We start from the raw sequence: 19,001 nt of genomic DNA on the forward strand, positions 1-19,001 counted from the left end.
TGTAGTGCCTGCTACCTCCAAAGCCGCTTTTAGGATGCAAGTTGATCAATTTTTAGGCAAATTTCGCTGCATGATAACCTATAAACACTAACTGATGGCGTTGATCTGTGTGTTCCATTATTACTACCTTCAGCTTCTAATGGATTTTCTTCATTTCTTTATGTCTGTAGTCATCACTTATGCTGAATTCAGGAACTGGAACCATTTTCCTAAATCAAGGTATAGACTGAGAAGCAGCAGAGCTAGTGTAGAAAATTGAGAATCCATGCACCTGAGAATCATAGAGGGCACCGCAACCACTTCCTGGTGCATTCTGTGCATTGCAGTTTTCATTCTAGTCTCTTCTATTTCTAGACTTTATATGACTTACTCTTCAATCATTGCAGAATATTGCCTGAATCTGGGGGAAAGTAGCTATCATTTTTAAAGGTCTGACACATCTGCAGTCTTCCTGGAAATATATTCAAATATAATCAGACTTTACGTACATATTCATTGATATGTTTGTGTTGGCTAATCAATTCACAAATTTTCCTAAACAATTGTGGGGCAGTGTGTTACTCAAAGGTATAATAACAATGTCCCCCCCATTGACTTTTAATTACGACTGCTGATTTTACAGTCCCCCGTGTCCAGTTTATGCACTATGAGCCTTAATAGTTACATTTTAACACGTGTGCATCACTTTAAACGTTAAGGAGATGGAGATTCAATTGAGTTTAATGGTGGATTCTTCCTTTAATCACTTTAATAACATACTGCATTACAAATCAAAAGTACAACAAAACTGCACTGTAGTTCAATATACCGGTTGAAACCACAAGCGTAAAAATCTGTCAGGTTGTGCAGTCTTTTAAATGAGACTTTTGAAAATCATAATGTAAAAAGCAGACACTTTGCCACTGAAGTGCCTTTGTACAGCCCTTCCCTGTAGCTAAAAGCCCATACAGAAGTGCAGGACAGAACCTGGTTAACATTCTCTTTTTTTGTTCCAGTTATTGTTCTCTTAGTGTTGGCAACAAAAGGTAGGTAGGACGGTTTATGTTACTCAAACAAAGGGGTCTGGAATGCAAACGCCGAGTTAAGATAGAGAAGCTGCGTGGGTGGGGGTGGACAGGGATGGGGTAGTTGGTAATTCTGGCCCTAGAGAGCCTTATTTCCATTTGAGGGCTTAGGTTACCTGACCAAATTTCACCACGCATGGAGGTCAAATGCAATTGAAAGGGAGCTGGAAATTATGTTCATGCAGCGATTGGCTGCACCCCAGTCCCCCAATGGTAGTCTTCCAGTAATTAGTCATTAATACTGTCATTAACAGATTGACTTGAACTCATGGGAGAGCAAAATGGAAAGACCAGATCTGGCAACCCTTTGCTGTATGCTGCTTGTGTCCCAACGTGGTGCAGCGGTCTGCAGACCACCTATGTGCCACTGGTGGGACGGTACTGGGGTTATGAAGAGTGTGCTTTAAAAAGAAAAAGCTAATGAATTTACCAGGAAGCTTCAAGTACTGTGCTGATAGCTGCACAGGACCAGTCTCCTGCTTGTTACTGGTGTTATGTTTACCTATAAATACAACAGTACATGGTGTGTTTACATCTGAAACAGGTGAGACAGTTTCTCGCCCAATCGATGAAAGGTGTGGATCTGAAATAGAAACCCCACAGCCTATGAACACAGGGCTGATGAGGGAAAGTGGTGGAAAGAACCTCCTGTGGGCAAAGTAAGCATTATTGATGCGTTACATCAGTGCTAAAAGGGGCAAATGATAAGGTAAGGATCAGTGACTGTATAGGAGGGAGGGAGTTTATTCCTGTTTACTTTCTCATAATGTGAAATGTTCTCCAGCAATAGGGACATGCCCTAAAAAAATACTGTCATTCTATAAAAACAACAAAGAAATAAAATAAAACACATAGATATGCATAAAACCTACACAACATTAAACCGATGGCACAAACATACGAAATGATAAAGAACGCAGTCAGGGGAGGCCTCCTGACCGTAGTAAACAGGGCCTCATACCACAGTAAACAGGCCAGTACCACAGGGAGATCCTCTGAGGGCTGATTGCATTCAGCTGGAATAACTACTCTGTACACGGTTTAAAAGTGCTAACATAACACAGGGGCTCTCAGAAAGCCAGGGAGGCACCTCATCACCCTTTCATCCTTCTTCCCTTTTTTTTTTGCCTTCCTTTCTTTGAGCAGAACAGAGCCTGATTCTCAGAGGCACCCCACATGAGGTATCACCCAGGAGCACATCATCGTTGGGTTCAAAGGTCAAGCCAGATATGCAAAGCCAATAGGCTACAGCTAGGTGACGATGTCATCTTTAGCGACACTCTGGCCCCCCTTTTCAGCTTTTACTGTTACTATAGTTACAGTAAAAGGTGAGGCAGTATGGGGGAGTTTGGGGTGCCGGGGTCTGGCTCTCCTCCCTGGATTTCTGCTGAGAACAATGAGGTGATGTGTTGTTTTAAAGGTTTCTTGAACAGAAAACGCACATTGTAAGACGACGCGCAACAATCCCTGTTGGTTTTACTCAGAGCTGTTCGTTTTGAACGTCACTATAACAACGATTCCATTTCACTCCATAACTTTTTTTTTCCTAATCCCCAAAACAAGTCACATATGGACTGGCGGTGGAGGACATTCGGAATCCACCCTGCCTGTGTGGAAGGCTGAGGCACATGGAGATGAGGGCGAAAGTTCATCCAGTTGAATTTGACATGCAGACAACTTATGTCACTAAAATCATCCAGCTCTCGTGCATCACTGTTCATTAGAACGACTTACTTTTTCCAACCAGTGAATTAGTTACTTCGCCGTATTGAAGAGCAAAAGTTTCCTTGGAGATCCTGATAAGAACTGGGTCAGCAGCTTAGATTTTGTGCATCCTTTGATATGTTCCTGATTGTCCCTCCTGTTTTAAAAGGGCATTCAATACCGAAAAAAAAAGGGCAAGCTGGGGCATTCGCATGCTCGTCCTCATTTTGTTCATGCGGTCCAGGAGCTGCCAGAATCCATACAGTGTGGTTTGACTGGGCTGTCTTCGCTCACTATGCTCTGGAACACAATTCCGGAAGCTTAGCTCCAGAACTTAGCACGCGACGGCTAATCCTTCAGCCCCTGAGCCTGTAGTGTTGACAGTCAGCTTTTAGCTAAACTTACCCCAGAGATCTGCACTGGGGACCAGTTTTAATTAATTCAAATAGGTTAAAACAACAGGGCCCATCAGACACAACCTAGGCACTGGGGCAGCTATGGCATTTTGGAGGATGTCTGAGGTTAGAGGTGGAGGAATGGGAACAGTATAGTATCGTATCAAATGATATCTGGGGTTTAAAAAAAAAAAAACAAGTGTCCACCATCCCCCAAACAATTTACCACTAGTCATTCACTTCAGTACATCTACCACTAAACAGAAGCGGAAGCAGATTTAATAACTTTTTCAAATGTTTCACACACTGCAATAATATTCCTTCACAGGATCTCTGCTTGACTTGCCTGACATTATTCACATATGTCAGGTGGCTGCTGCTAACATACCGCTTGATCCATTTAGAGGTCGCTGGGCGAGTCACACAGGATGGACGCCTCACGATGCCTCAGCGGCATGAGTTTGCGAGCAAGTGCTGCAAGATGTATGAGGGATGTAGAATCAAATCTAAGAGCTGATTTGTGTCTTTTTAATCTCTGTTGGGGTGAAGTGCATGCGGTGTTGAAAGTGCTTCTTTGGGTGGGAGTCCCACCTCAAAGGCCTCTGCTGGCCTCACCTTGCCTCCGGCTCGTGCCGGAAACGGCTCAGGGGGAATCTCTGTAGCTTTCCTTTGAGGCAGATTATCTCACATATCCTCTGAAGAACCTGAGGCAAACTAGTCTGCTATCTGTACGACTGTTCGTACGATTGTAGGTAGGTAGCCATAAACCCCAAAACATAAAGGGGGCACTGAGTTCTCTTTTACGCTTTTCAGAGGTGGGCAGATCAGGTCCAGAAAGTAGAAGTCCAGTCCAAGATTTTGTTTCAGCCAACCAACTGAGTACTCTGTGACTGTGAATCTTTATACTCAACTGGTTGGTTGAAATAAAATCTTGGTCTGGACTTCTACTTTCTGGACTTAAACTATCCACCTCTCAGGATTTGTTTGTTTGGCGTGGGAAGAAACACTTCAGCCACGAACCCTTGAGGTCTTCATAAATCACAGCTGCAGGCAATCTCCTTCTTCACACAAGTTCACTGTACATCCCGTGTAGAGCTATGCCGTCTGGAGCAGCAGCCGGGAACTTTTGACCCCATAACTTCACCATCTGGCTTAGCCTGTTAAACTTCCCACGTGGGTGAGGTAAGTGACGTTGATCCACTACAAACTAATCATTCTGAGCAATATCTAAATTAATCTTTGACTTTTTGTTCCTAAGGTTTATTGTGGATAGCATCATGCTTCCAGTCACTATGGTACTATCTCCTACTATACAGACACAGCGTTACTGTTTTTGGGGCAAGAGTTTATAGAGGTCTGTATCTGGCAGGATTCAGACCTTCTAAGCCCTTTCACCTGGGCCTCTGTAAGCTGTAAAGTTCTGAGGCCTGGAACTCTAGGGCTGGACAGAGGTCCTCACTGGAAGGCCTGATGGAAGCGGGGAAGAGTGCTGGTACTGAGGGTGGAGCTGAACCCCAGGGGCAATGAGGACAACGATTCCTGATGTGGAACCTGGGCGGAGGCAAGGGATGTGCCCAGGGTCTCGGCCACGTGAGAGGAAGATGAAGAGGATGAGGTGGAGGATGATGAGGAAGTGGCCGGGTAGCCCATCACCAGGCCGCCTGCACCGATGGGGGTGCTGTAGGGCGGCAGGTTAAGTGGCAGGAAGCCCAGGAGGTGGGAGAAGTCCATGCTAGAACCACACAAGGACTCAGCCGGACCCTTGGGCAAGAGGACGTCGCCACACAGGGACTCCGACTCGTCGCCGGGCAGGATGTGGGGAGGGGCTGGAGGCAGAGCCTGGGGCTCGGGCAGTGTCGGCAGGGGCAGGCCGCTCTGCAGGTCCATCAGAAAGCTCTCCATCTCCATCTTGAGGTAGGATGAGGTAGATCCAGGCTGGTACCTGGAAGAAGGAGGGAGCGGTGGGGGGTGATGCTGCTGTTGCTGCTGCTGCAGGTGGTGTTGATGGTGCTGGTGATGAGATAGAGGGACAGGCAAGGCCAGCTGGGTTGGAGGGTGAGGAGGACCACACGGTGGTTCCATATGGCGGCCCATCCCTGGCCGGCATGCTGGTGAAGTATGGGCTGGCTGGAGATGTGGGTCATACAGGCCAACAGGAAAAACCCCTGCAAAGGGCTTGTTCCCTGGATGGACCCTGGGGGGGCCCCCGCATGACATATGGCTGAGCTCCTCCTTAATCACATTCGGGGGTGGGGTCAGCTCAGCCTTACCCTCCAACGGCTCCTGCGGGTGGCTCTTCTTGGCATGCCGCGTCAGGTGGTCCTTACGACCGAAGCGCTGGGCGCAGTGCGGACACAGGAAGTCCTTGCGACCGGTGTGGACCACCAGGTGACGCCGCACATCCTTGCGCGTGTAGAAGCGGCGGTCGCAGTGGGCGCAGGGGTGGCGGCGCTCGCGGGTCACCCCCGCCACCGGAGGTTTGCCGGAGTGACCCCTCAGGTGCTCCAGAAGCGCCGCTGTGCTCTCACAGCCCAGCAGGCACACCTGGTGAGAGGCGGGAAGCACAGCGGTTAAGGAACCGCAACGCCACTCGGACCCGGATTCACGTTCGACACCGGAGACGGACCGACACCCGCAGGAACACAAAGAGCCGACAAACATCCTACTTAATTCTTAACAAGTTATCTTGAACGAGAGTCAATGGGCTGCCCAGTCAAGCACTATCTGCCTAGAATAAGAACCCAGCAAAAAGCAAGGTGACCAAACCACTTCTGATAAACCTTGGCAACCCTAATACTCCCCCCAGGGTTAGGCGGCGCTGACGGACCTTGCAGGTGAGGTCTCCGCTGGCGGCCGAGTGCATGGCGGCGTGCCGGCGATAGCCCAGCTTGGTGTGGTAGCGCTTGCCGCACTCCTCGCACCGAAAGGCCTCCTTGTTGGGATCGTGGGTCTGCAGGTGGTTCTTCAGGTGGTCCTTGCGGTGGAACATCTTCTCGCAGAAGGAGCACTGATGAGTCTTCTGCTGGGAGTGCGTGGCCATGTGTCTGGGTGGAGGAAACGGATTCCCGATGGTCATTATCGTGTCTTCAGCGCTGTGGGTTCGAACTCAGCCTTTACACTGGGTGCATGTGGTTTACTTCAGATGGGCCAGAAAAAGTCCAGCATTTTAAGTGAAGTCATTACATTGCCCGTAGGGTGTGACTTCGTGTGTGTGTGAGTACGTGCCCCTTGATAGGCCGGCATCCCATCCCATTCCCGCCCCATGAAGGACTCGAGCCCACCCCCCACCCCCGAAATGAAACAGCAGTTATGGATGATGCATCATGTTTAACCTGTTTCATAGCATTTTGATGCTTATCTATCATATTTCTATTTTAGCCCAGTGTAGGTATTTATCCTTCATCACTGTGCATCCCTATGCTACATGCTACATGCTACCTGGGGTTATGAGCCAATGCCCTGTGTGGGATTGCCTACCGGAGCAGCTTGTACTTGGAGACGAAGGCCTTGGCACAGTGTGGCTGGGAGCAGTGAAAGGCCTTCTCACCGCTCTGGCAGTAGGTCTGGAGGCAGAGCTTGTCCTGCGAGCCCAGGAGACACAGCGGGGACTGGTTCCTACCGAGCCCCTTCCACAGCTCCCCTTCACTCTCAGCTTCTCCCCTCAGCTCCAGGCGTGGTTGCTCTGCCAGCAGGGCGGCGCTAAAGGTAGCGGCGGTTCTGTTTTGTAGGTCCTGGTTCTCTGGGCTCACTGGGGCAGTTTGGCATGGGACATCGGCGGTGGCTGCTGCCATGGCAGCCCTAAGGTTTCGTTGCCATGGAGAGGTAGGTGGAGCTTGACTGCCTCGCTGGCCGTGACTGGTCAGTTGCTGGACAAAGCAGGGCCAGACAAGGTAAATGTCCAATCGTAGCAGGATCTGCGCAGGGGCCTTTGCTATTCAAATCTGTAAACCAACATGCACAGCATTGTCATTTGCTGTTTTTTAGAACGGTACAGACCATTCACACACAGTTCTTTGTAACACAAGAAACGTTAACATGAGGATATAATAGAGCCAAATCTGCTCACAGCTCACACCGTATGTATTGGGGTGCTAGCCGTCAGTCAACACTACAGAATGGCTAACCATAAACCTAAAGCATTTTTTTTTTAAGAGTAAACAGAAGAGTCAAGTCTGGCCAGTTTTTTTGATGGGCAGTGAATCCAGTGCTATCAGAGAGTGAATCTCATGTAACTCATGTAAGATGTTTGTTATGGTTTAGCGGGGAATGGGGCCCACGGACAGAGAAATAAATGCACACCGTTAAAACAATGAAATTAGGATGCGGTACGGAATTCAGAATATGAGTTTGCTTTGAACTGCGAGGAAAAAAAAATAGAGCAATCAGAGGAAACCCGAATTACACGAGGAGAACATGCAAGGGGTTTCCTGGAATCAAAGGACATAGGAAAGAGGCCGGAAGCTTACCTTTCAGATGACCATGGGAACGAGGTTTTGACTGTCAGCCGGTTCCCATGGTGACCACTTCTGGGGCGAGGGGTGTGCTTCTGGGCATCCTGCAGTTCTGCATGGGAGATTACAGATACATATCCTGACTTTATTTTAGCTCACATTTCTTTCTTTGATGTCCCTACCATCACCATTACGATTACATGACAATAGTAACATGCTAGATTTTTTTGCTGGGGGTTATAACTGTTAGAAAAGGACATCCTGGCTACATGGATAAAAAACAAATGATAATGGTAAACAGCATGGTTGACAGGAGATTGCAACACAAAAAAAAGAAAAACATAATAAATGTCAGGTGTCTGAAGATGGCACAATGTCATTTGTTCTGGTCCAATCCCATTATAAAAATTTTGAGTATCTGCAGATACTGATTCCAACCCAATATTTTTTCCCTGTTTATCAACTACTAAGTATTATATGTGATATTTGTATTAATATATTTCAATTAACATGGCAAACTATCTGCATTCAGTGTTGTAGCTGCATTGTTTAAGGATGCTAAGAATCGGAAATTATAATGGTCATTCTTTTGAAACCAAAGCTATGGCACTCGGCTACAGGGAGAAATCCACGGCCAATAGGATTTACACAAGTCTGCGTCTTTGTTTTATTCAGATGCAACTTTCACAAAAAAGAACAGAAATATTTCTTAAAAGCGCAAATTGTGTATTCTGTTGCCAAATTAAATATAATAAAGAAATCAATCATCAATCATATCATGGTACCCACACCCCAACTAACCATTTCCCGTCAAAATGTACACATCTCCGGTACAAAATATCTGACAAAGCACATATAAAACTTGTAAGTAGTAATTACCCAAATTTTAGAAAGAATACAAGTCTGAAGACTATATAAATTCTGCTGTGTTCAGTGTACAGTATACCTCAGTAATTACTTTGTCATATCCTATAAGGACCTTGTCATATAATAATCAAACCATTTAAATTATGCCCTTACTACTGTACACACTGGGAGCACTAAGTTTTGGACTCATTATTAACAAGGCAAAATGAACAGCACTCAAAACTTTAAAAGTTACCCCGAGAAGCCTGAGATTACACACACACATTACTAATACGAGTAAGGCTTGTTGCCAAAACAAAAATGCACAGTACCCAAGCCAAGACTTTTAATATTAAAGAGTATGTATTATTGTACTTATACTAACTAACATTATGTATTACTAATATATATATATGATTTGTGTGATTTCATCTGTGAGATTCTGCGATCTTTTGGCAAGCTCCAAAAATATTCCTGTTTAACTGTTCACAGACAACTCCTGAATTACCAAAACCACATATGTCAAGTGCACAAATGTGAAGGGGTTACTTTATCTCCACAAAGCCAACATTGGAGACAGCTCCAACGGACATGTGCAGCTGATCAACCAGCCGTCACGTGACCCTCACTACTTGTTACAGTATTTAGTGCTAAGGCTACAAGCATTTTCAAGATGGACAGTGTGTAAAAGCTGTAAAACAGAAAGCTGAATATTTAAAGGGGAAATTCATCATTTGTTCTTCGTAGTTACAGTGCTGGCTATTTCAAAGCTGACCTGACTTCTTATGTACTCACTGACAAGGAAGAATTTCATGTCATCTTTCCTGTGCTCTGACTACAGACAGTAGCTTACAGTTTCTACTTGGGCTGGGCAATTAATCGAATCTTAATTTCAATTACAATTTTGCCTTCCGTGATGCTCCCGTTTGGTCTTGTGCATACCCCTTTCCAACCTTTTTTATTTGTTTCTCAGTTTCATTATGTTTAGATTTCAAGGAAGTCCACTGCTAAAAGGGGACATTTTTTTAAAGTTCAATAAATGCACGATATCTCCAAACTCAATGAGTAATCATGCTGAATAATCATGATTATGATTTTTGCCATAATCAAGCTGTCCTAGTTTCTACAGTCTACAACCCTTGGAATCCAACAGTGTTAAACCAGACACATAGTTTAAGGTTAGGTCCCCCAAATCCAGTCCCCGAGCGCCAGAATCCAACACAGTTGGCATTTTCCTGCTCAAACACACCTACCGAACCAGGTAATTCACTGATTAAGGTGTGTTTGAGCAGGGATATCTAGTAACTATGTTGGATTCTGCCCTCCGAGACGGGAATGGGGGAACCCTGGTTTAAGGCTTGCTATTATTTTTTGAGAGTAATGAGGAAATGCAATGTGGCAGGATTTCCCCCAGTGAGGTCAGCTGCTAAATCTATGCTTTAAAACACTGCAGCACACCAGCGCAGAAATCATTACCCATAACATGCATACAGAAGCCCCAGCCTGGGGGGAACAACTAGATACACTGTTTTCTTCAGTCAGCTTCCTATTTCAGCTTAATCTGACCATTCACAGAACTAATTCAGCATAGCATGACATTCTTTGCAAGGGGGAATCAGTACTGAAAATGATGGGGAACTTCCACTATTTTTATATACAGTAAATAAATGTCTATTTACACTGATTATTCAGCAAACCAGTGAGAAAATAGCATATGTCCAATTTAGTTTATTTCAATAACTTACAATCACACAATTATATATCAACCTGTCAGTCATGTACCTAAATTTGTTTACGTTAAAAGCACACAAAACCTTAAAACGTTTCACTGGTTTTTATCAAACTGATGCCCCCCTGCGCCAAAATACCTGCCCTCATTCCATTAACCACTAAGTTGCCAGCTTAGTCTTTTAATCTAGGTATGTGTGTGAGACGAAAACCGTACAGTGACATTCAGTGACTCTGTAGGCTGACGGTGTTCCGCCACGCTGTTGTGTAAGAGTAGTCATCTTAACAAAAGGATGCCTCTTTTGTATCCTGAGGGTCCAACAGCTCCCCCTGCAGTGTGCTTCACTAACACCAAGCCAACAGATACACCTGCAGTGTGCTTCACTAACACCAAGCCAACAGCTCCCCCTGCAGTGTGCTTCACTAACACCAAGCCAACAGATACACCTGCAGTGTGCTTCACTAACACCAAGCCAACAGATACACCTGCAGTGTGCTTCACTAACACCAAGCCAACAGATACACCTGCTTGCCTCAATGGCAAAAAATCCCTAATCAGACATCAAGCTCACTGCTGAATAAAGCCAGAGGAAGGACTTCCAATTAATAACGGAGCCAGCAATTGTAGTGTGAACTGCAGATCTGTATGTAATCCCTGGGGCTTGTGGGTAATTATGGTATACTTGGAAGAATATGTACCGCAAAGCAAAAAGTGTTACTAAAGGGAATTTAAATGCATCGGGGAACCATGACAAATGCAACTAACCAGTATTCTGTATTCTGATCATATTTCAGACATTCTGTATGACATATAAGCTGATCTCTATCTTAAAACAAGAGCAGCTTTTTAGAAATGTGGCTGCCGAAAACTGTATAATATACAAACCAATCAGGTTATGTCAGTAACATAAAAGAAGCTTTAAAATCAAAGTATCAACAAATATGGCACAAGTTATTTTTAGAAGTTTAAACTGCATACAAAACTTGTGGTGTAATTTTTTTTTAAAGCATACGGTTCTCCTTTTTTCTCTAAGTAAATAAGCCATCCATTTTCACTTATCCAATCTGGGTCAAAATGACGCAAAGGCAATCCCTGAAAGCTAAGAGCACAAGATGGTGTACACAGATGATGGGAACACAGTCCATCACTTAGCAGGATGAACTAGCTACAGGGGGCTCACAAAGGATGGGAAGGCATGTGTTTGAGACAAAGGGGGGGAAATGAGTGTTATACAACTTGGCCTTCCCTCCCAGAAGTCTGCACCTGTCCAAATGTCATGTCAAATCATTTTCACAGTTTATTCATAGCTAGCTGTGCCGTTCACACCTTCCTCAAATAGTTCCTGTAAAAACGTTTTTCCACAATAGAATTGAATTAAAGTTAATTTATTCAAAGTCCAGCTGCACATATAAACTGAAAGGCTAGAAAACATATAGCGATAACAATCAGTAACAAGGCAGGAACAAAATGTAACAGTTTAGGTAAATAGTGGACGTGCTCATTTGTGAAGGCAGACATGCACAACAGCTGGAGAACGATACTACAGGTAAAACTGACTAAAAGCATAGAAAAGGTGTAAAATATTTATCGATCTATTCATCTCCGTCTTACTGGCATCATTTTCTTAGATGATCAATGATATTCGATTTACTTTTTGTAAATTTTAAATCATAATCTGTATACCAACTAGGGAATGCACTACAATTCATCTTTTGCCATCGTCGTACCTGCTGCTAATCGCTAACCATAACTTAGAAATTAAATGCTTAAGGTGCAGGTGCTTTACAGCACCTCGGTGAGACTGAGCGCTTGTAGGTGCAGTCTGCACACTTTGAGGTTTAATTACCACTCAGGTAAAACCCCGAGCTGGGCACAGTTGCGCGCAATTAGTCTACTTTCGTTAAAAGATTTGCAACACTACTTTAAGGGGTTTTTAAAATACAAAGGTTAGCCCAACGCATGTAATCTATATTTGGCATGGAAATTGTGAACGGAATTTAGGTAAATCATTTGTGTCTTGCATTAACGTTATAATCGATTTTAGATTTACGTCAGACTAGGCTTTTCTAAAACATCCTTTGAAGGTTGATGTACATTTTGTTTGGAGGCAACTACTTAATTTGGATCGTCACACGGGCCTAATTGGTTTTTTTTTACCCTCTTTATACGGGCAGTATAGAATGAAAGTTTTGCAAAACTTACTTGTCAGAAGCGAATGCATTTAGTGGGTATTTCTAAGGTGGAAAAAGTGATCTGTATACCTCACATATCGAGGCACAAGCATACAAATGAGCGGAAACAAAAAAGCACTCGAAATACTTTTATCTTTTAAGTAAAGATAGTGAGAAACGAGGAACCTCGTCGCAAAACAGCCCGCCCAAGAACGACTGTGAGCTGAACCACTCACTAGAACAACAACTGACAGACCGTAGTTCTAGGGAACAGTAGGAAACACGCAAAATTCATAGATAAGATTTTGGTTTACTTTGCTGAATTTGCCAAATACGCAATAGGGAAGTACAAAATGATGCACCAAAAACCAGCAAGCACAATAATTTCTATCTGGTTTAATCGTCCAGAATAAATTACGCAAGCTAACCACGAAATGTACTCATTTACGTCCGCATATGGCTTGTGCTAATGGCATGGTCTCCTTAAAAATATACCCCATTGCTTAAAATTCTGAAGGTGCAAGGAAACCCTAACCCCCCTGCAAAAGCTGTTACCAGTTTGTTTGGAAGTTAAATCTCGCATATCGGCAATCTATTTAAGGGCAATGGTGAGATTAAGTTAATTAATGATTAAAATTCCTCGACGCTAGTAATGCTTCTACAAAAATCACAAAACAATACATATAAAAAGCAATCCTAAACATTTAATACAGTAATACCGGGTAACCAACAATAAATAATCGATCCATAACGGAAACGTATTTCAGTATTACTGACACGGTCGTAATAAAAAAACATAAGCGCTGAGAAGTGGAACTACGTTAAAAGGACTCGCAAAAATGAACAGCAATCCACCAAAAAGTTTCCAGCAACTCACAGGTCAATTACCGAAGGAACCCCGGTATCATTCCACTCTGACCCAGTGCAAACCTACCGTGGGAGTACCCTCGGAACCTTATGCTGTCGTTTTGTCTCGGATTTGTTGTTTTATTATTTTTTCCAATTTTTTCTATATTTTTTTTATTTTTCGGGGCCTGACTGTTTCTGTCTCCTCTGGCTGCAGAGCTAGAGTTAGGGGGCGCGAGCATTGTGGGAGTGTGACGTCACGTCACTTTCACAAACTTTTTTTCTTTTTTTTTTTTTACTCGGATGTGTAAACTTTTTTTTTTTTTAATTACAGCTGGCAAGACTCTACACACAACGCAGTATTATCTGTACTAAGTACCTATTATTATTAATTACATGCGTTATAAAGAGTGAGCAAAGTCATAAGCGTGTAGGCCTATATAATAAGGATATAGGCTGACAAAACGTTATGCCGCCCAGTAACTTATACCAAATAAAACTTCATTGGCTTAATATGAAAAACTTATTATCTATAGAAGAAAGTGTATATATACAAAATAATATGTATATATTAACCGTAGGATTTGTTTAATCAAATATATTAATTCAAATTTAGCCTATATACTCATCAGTGGTGTTTTCCTTCATGTTTCGACACCAAATATCTGTGTTTCATGCATTAATAGAAAGATTAATGTTTATTTTATCACTAATTTATTAGGGTCATCTAGATTGATACGCCCATGAAAGATTTGGTAAAATTTAAATATATTTCTTTTATTTATATTTCATATATAATAATTGGAGATTGCAATTTCAAATAAAGTTTAAATATTTGTAATTAAAATTCAGATACTCTTTATTCATTTTATTTTGAAACATTGAATTGTAGGCTATGTAGTAGGTCTATTATTCTATATTATATTAAAATAATCGAAAATATATATACATACATATACACTTTAAAAAAAGAAATATATAATCGATACTTTAATTTAAAAAATAAAAATGTATAAAAAGCAAAAGTACCTATGCAACAAAAAACAAAAATATATCGTAATATTGGATAGAGCATCACATGTTAAAACAAGTACGCTATTTTAGTAACTATTTTAGTAATATTTAAAAATCAAGACTCAATTACATGTTAACATGTTTCCTAAGGGGGTTTTCAAAAATATTGAGCCAAAAGAGCACATCTTTCCGGATTCTGGTCGGTGTCATCCGGCTTTAGGGACATGGGTCGCCGTGGGATCCAGGGGCGGTTCTCTGTGGTGGTCCCTTACTCCCTTTTCACCTATTTTGGGGCGAAAGAATCACTTCCAGGGCACATCGGCGCGTTTCCTCACGTTTCCCCATCCCCCTCCACGCGCGCTTTTATCGCGGTGGTCTATATGTGTGATAGTTTAGAAGGGGTTAGTGTGGAGAGAAGCAGACCTCTATTTCATTTAGCGAGGGAGTTCATCTTTTCCATTTGTATAGTTTTTACGCCAATAAATCATGACCATTCTCGACTGCAGTTTAGTGAAATTAGTATATTTGATCCTACGATACACAATTTCGTTATAGCCAAAATAGAATACATTAATTGTATTTTTCTATGGAATATTATTGTGAAAAATGGTTGACAATACATTTGAAGAAGCTTCGAACTCCCCTAACCTAAGTGACCCAAACTTATTTAAAAATGTAATATTTTAAAGTAGCCTTAAACTAGTAAATATTTTGATATGAATGTAAATTGAGTGTAACGAATTTTAAAAATTGTCTTATTAGTGAAATTTTAATTTCGATTATAATTTTAAAGATTAATCACTGATGATGCTATATATTTTTTGAAAATTACTACTTAAATGACCTGAATATACATCTGTAATAGTTTCCTCCCATATCGGTTTTTAAAACTCGACATCACATAGGATTTGTGCAAAACAATTTGAAGAGCTTAGCCACGGTAGAAACTTAATAAACAAACGATAGATATACAGTTAACTCACAACAAGCTAGTAAATATGAATTTCCTGTACAGACATTATAATCCAGGTACTATTAATACGCTTATATATTTTTTTAATGTTCTCGAGCCTATCCCAGGCAGGGTTACACCCTGGACGGAGTACCCAGAGGAAACCCGACACGAGGTGAACATGCAAGCCCCACCCCCCTCCGCTAGAAAAATATCATTTTGATCAAGCAAAGTTATTTTACATAGAAACGTAATTTATCAAGACATAAGCTATATCCGTTCATCAATGTCCGATACTTGGGCTGAGAGTCGAAGTAACTATATTTTATTATTAATAAATTACTATTAATATTTGTTATGTATAAGCAATGCATCACTATCTCTTAAATATACCAGTTGTTCTATTTATATTTGTTATTTTTGGCCAATCACGGGCTCCCAGTCACAGTTAACCATAATCTAGATAATCTCTTATATATCTTTTATTGACTTTTTTTTTTTACAATTGTAATAGTGGTTTGTGTGTATATATGTACGCTTAGTTTAAATTCATTAACAGACTGAAACATGACAGCGTTGGTGTGCTGTTGTCCACGGTTGTATAAGCTCCAATTTTAGACACAGAAAACACTTTTATACATCCGAGAGTAAAAGTACAAGCAGAAGCAACTGATCATGCAAGCAAACTGATTATATAATTTGTTCAGACATTGTACATGCACCTGTTCTCCTTACTTATTCAGATTGGCACCGTGAGCGACACTATTGCCTCATGCCTCCTATACAATCAGGGTTCCTGTTCTGCATGTTGTTTGCATGTTCACTAAGTGTTGTTTTGGTTTCCTGCCGCAGTCCAAAGACATGCAGTTAGGCTAATTTGCGTTTCTAAATTGCCCATAGTGTATGAGTGTGGGCGTGCATATTCCCAGTGTTGGACTGGCATCCCATCCACAGTGTAGCCCTATCATACTTATTCAGTTCACTTTTCATCCCATTCCACTCTCTTTATAGCTTTACCACTCAGTTCATGAATGTTCACTATCGTGATTTGTTCACTGGTTCACTACTAGGTACCATGCATGAATGCAAACATGTTTTAGTCACGAGTCTGAATTCCTTAATGTGATGTGTCTGCCAGACCCACATCAGTGATGCCAAATTGTTTAAACCACCGAGGAGTCAAAAATAAAGAGCACAATGGCAAAACAGATACAGAGATGACAAGAAGGGGAATGACTGTTTTTGTTCTTCTCCTCGCTGCCTCTCCTTGTTTACTGCCCTCATAGACTCTGTGGTCAGAAGGCTCTGTTTGATTGTGGCAGTTATTGTGTGCACATCCCCACCCTCCGCCCACAAAGTTTTGGGTGCCAGATTTGTTTCAAAGCAAGTATGCTATGTCTAGTACTGGTAGTCCTCACAGAGCCCAATTATGAAGCCCTAAGGTGCCCACTATAGAGAGATTTTTGAGAACTGGTGGTCTCCATGCTCAGCCTGGATCTACTGGAAATCTGGAAATGGACTGTCCTTCTACTACAGCCTCCAGCATCATCTCAGTTCCCCCTTCAGTTCTTCTCGCCTGCACACTCCCCATCTCCCAGCTCTCCCACCAGCAGTTTTCTCATGAAAGAGATGAAAAGGCACTGTGCTGCTGCCCAGCCTTGTCACACACGACAGCTATCACACTGGTCATATGGCAGTTCTGCCACATCTTGTTCTTATCTGCTGACTGACAGGGGTCTCACCCCAGAGACCACTGGCGGTCTGGTCTGCTGTCTTTCTGATCCATTGGGTAATAGGGGGGGGGGGGGGGGGGGGGGGGGAGTGAGAGCAAACAATTTCGATACATGATTTTTTTCCTTCTTGTGCATTGCCTTTTTCATATCCGGTTGAATAATAAAGTCGTATGGTATAGCGGAAACTTTAAGCTGACCCCTAGTATAATAATAATAATTAATTCGCTACCCAGACTGTTTTTTGCACACGCTGATTTGTTTCCGTGAAAAATCCCTGATGCTCTTCGCAAATCACTAATTGAAGCTTACGAGGAGACCTGCTACCATCCACCCTCTGCTGCAGTGCAAACAGAACTAATTTAGCTCCCGCCCAGTGCTTTTCGGGCGTGGTCCTCTGAGACATTTTTTAGTGTTTACATTTTCTTCCCTTCTATTGGGCAAACTTTGGTAAGAGTAACATAGTTTGTTTGCATCGCACTGATTTTTTTTAAGACGCTTTATCGCCCAAACAACACACATATGTTTATGAAGCATTAAGGAGTCATTATATTAAAAGAAAGACTAACATTGCAACATTTAATTTACACAAATATTTCTTCTCAAGTGTTCTTTTATCCTGAAGCAAGAGTGATAACGAAATCTCCGTGTCATTTAATTAAAATAATTAATTATGAAATAAATACTAAAACACACAAAAGTTGAAAAATAAGGTCAGTATGTCATTGAGAGACTATTAACGTGAGCAAACGGAAGTAAGCGGATATTTATAAAACTGCTGAAAGTAGAGAGATTTAAATCGTAGTGGTGCATGTACTGGATCAAATAAAATCCTTTGAGGACTGGGAGGAGACTGGCCATAAACTGAATGGAGACCACACTGAATCTTGTTGTTTCCAACATGCTGACTCCTCTGAAAAACCTAGTGGCGGATTAGTGAGAAAGAAGGATGATTTCAAATGGCAGTACACTGAACCGTAGTTTCTTCGACATCAGTAGACTATAAATTAGTGTAAGTACAAAAAGCGATGCAATGCAACATGGTAATTAACAGTGATTTGTTTTACTCACTGCATTCTGTCGAATGAAGTTTTAAGGGCTCCAGTTTTGTTATTCCGTATAGTAGCCAAATCCAAAAAACAATAGCCAATCAAATAATGCACTCATGTAACTGTCACGCCAGATATATCCATATCTCTTCACACTAACTACAAATTATTCCGACAGAATATATATAATCAATTCAGAGAAAATAAAACATATTATTAATTCACGTGACGTGAATAAATAATAAGATGCTAGTAGCTATAAGTTCAGGCATTCATGAGTATGAAGTTAACGATTTTGTTTTTACAATCGTTACAGAACGATTTTCTCATCCTTGTGTGTAAAATATAAAGTCGTTCACAAAACGAAAACGAAGGAAAAGTGGAAAATGTTACATTTTACACAGTATGTAATAGTTTGTTTATTTGAACTAAAAGGTCATAGAGATGTTTTTTCAACTAAGCGGGTCGACAGCGTATACAATTAAAACATACGTAGGCCTATTTATCTTGTGTTTTAATTGAATAAAGTCTATAGCCAACAACTAACCAGTGGTAATAACTACACCATAATTAGTAACCTAAATGGTTAAGCGGTAATAGCCTGACCTAAAAGGATGTTAAAAATAGTCACCAATGCAAGTGAAAATCATATTAAAATTAAAAATATTGGTATACATATGCAATTTATAAATGTACTAACATCATCAGTAGCTGTGCATGAATTCAACATCTTGCGTTTTTTTTTTTAAAAAAACGTGCATTACATAAAAAGTTTTTTCTCCCATTTTTATCCATAGTTTATTGATATTTTTATAAAATTGTATTATTCGTATTCAAATATACTATGAGAGCGACATCAAAAACCTAACGATTTTATATTACAATGTATTTATCTGAGTAGCCACTAGTTGTGCAGTGGACTCTTCAGTAGGCATCCTTATTTAGAATAGCTCAAATCAGCCTATGTTTGTAACATTACTTTGTTAGTAGAGTATACATATAGAAATGAATCATATTGAAACACAATTTCTCAATAACTTTAATTTAGAA

At 41.6% G+C, this 19,001-nt stretch overlaps 1 protein-coding gene across 2 annotated transcripts; it reads right to left on the reverse strand.

Moving 5' to 3' along the window:
• Positions 1-2,197: 2,197 nt before the first annotated feature.
• On the reverse strand, positions 2,198-18,030 carry LOC111839807 (zinc finger protein PLAGL2-like). 2 transcript variants are annotated; one of them, XM_023804044.2, is made up of 5 exons: positions 17,974-18,030; positions 7,630-7,726; positions 6,641-7,104; positions 5,991-6,207; positions 2,198-5,707 (listed from the first exon to the last, which is right to left on the reverse strand). In XM_023804044.2, the coding sequence occupies exons 3-5, from the start codon at positions 6,952-6,954 to the stop codon at positions 4,619-4,621; spliced, it is 1,620 nt and encodes a 539-aa protein (XP_023659812.1). In that variant the 5' UTR covers positions 6,955-7,104; positions 7,630-7,726; positions 17,974-18,030; the 3' UTR covers positions 2,198-4,618. The 2 variants fall into 2 exon arrangements, with proteins under 2 accessions (XP_023659812.1, XP_023659811.1); XM_023804043.2 differs by lacking the exon at positions 17,974-18,030 and adding an exon at positions 13,295-13,430.
• Positions 18,031-19,001: the final 971 nt, after the last annotated feature.

The sequence above is a fragment of the Paramormyrops kingsleyae genome, chromosome 8 (assembly GCF_048594095.1).
Source record: "Paramormyrops kingsleyae isolate MSU_618 chromosome 8, PKINGS_0.4, whole genome shotgun sequence".
In the NCBI taxonomy this organism is placed as follows: Eukaryota; Metazoa; Chordata; class Actinopteri; order Osteoglossiformes; family Mormyridae; genus Paramormyrops; species Paramormyrops kingsleyae.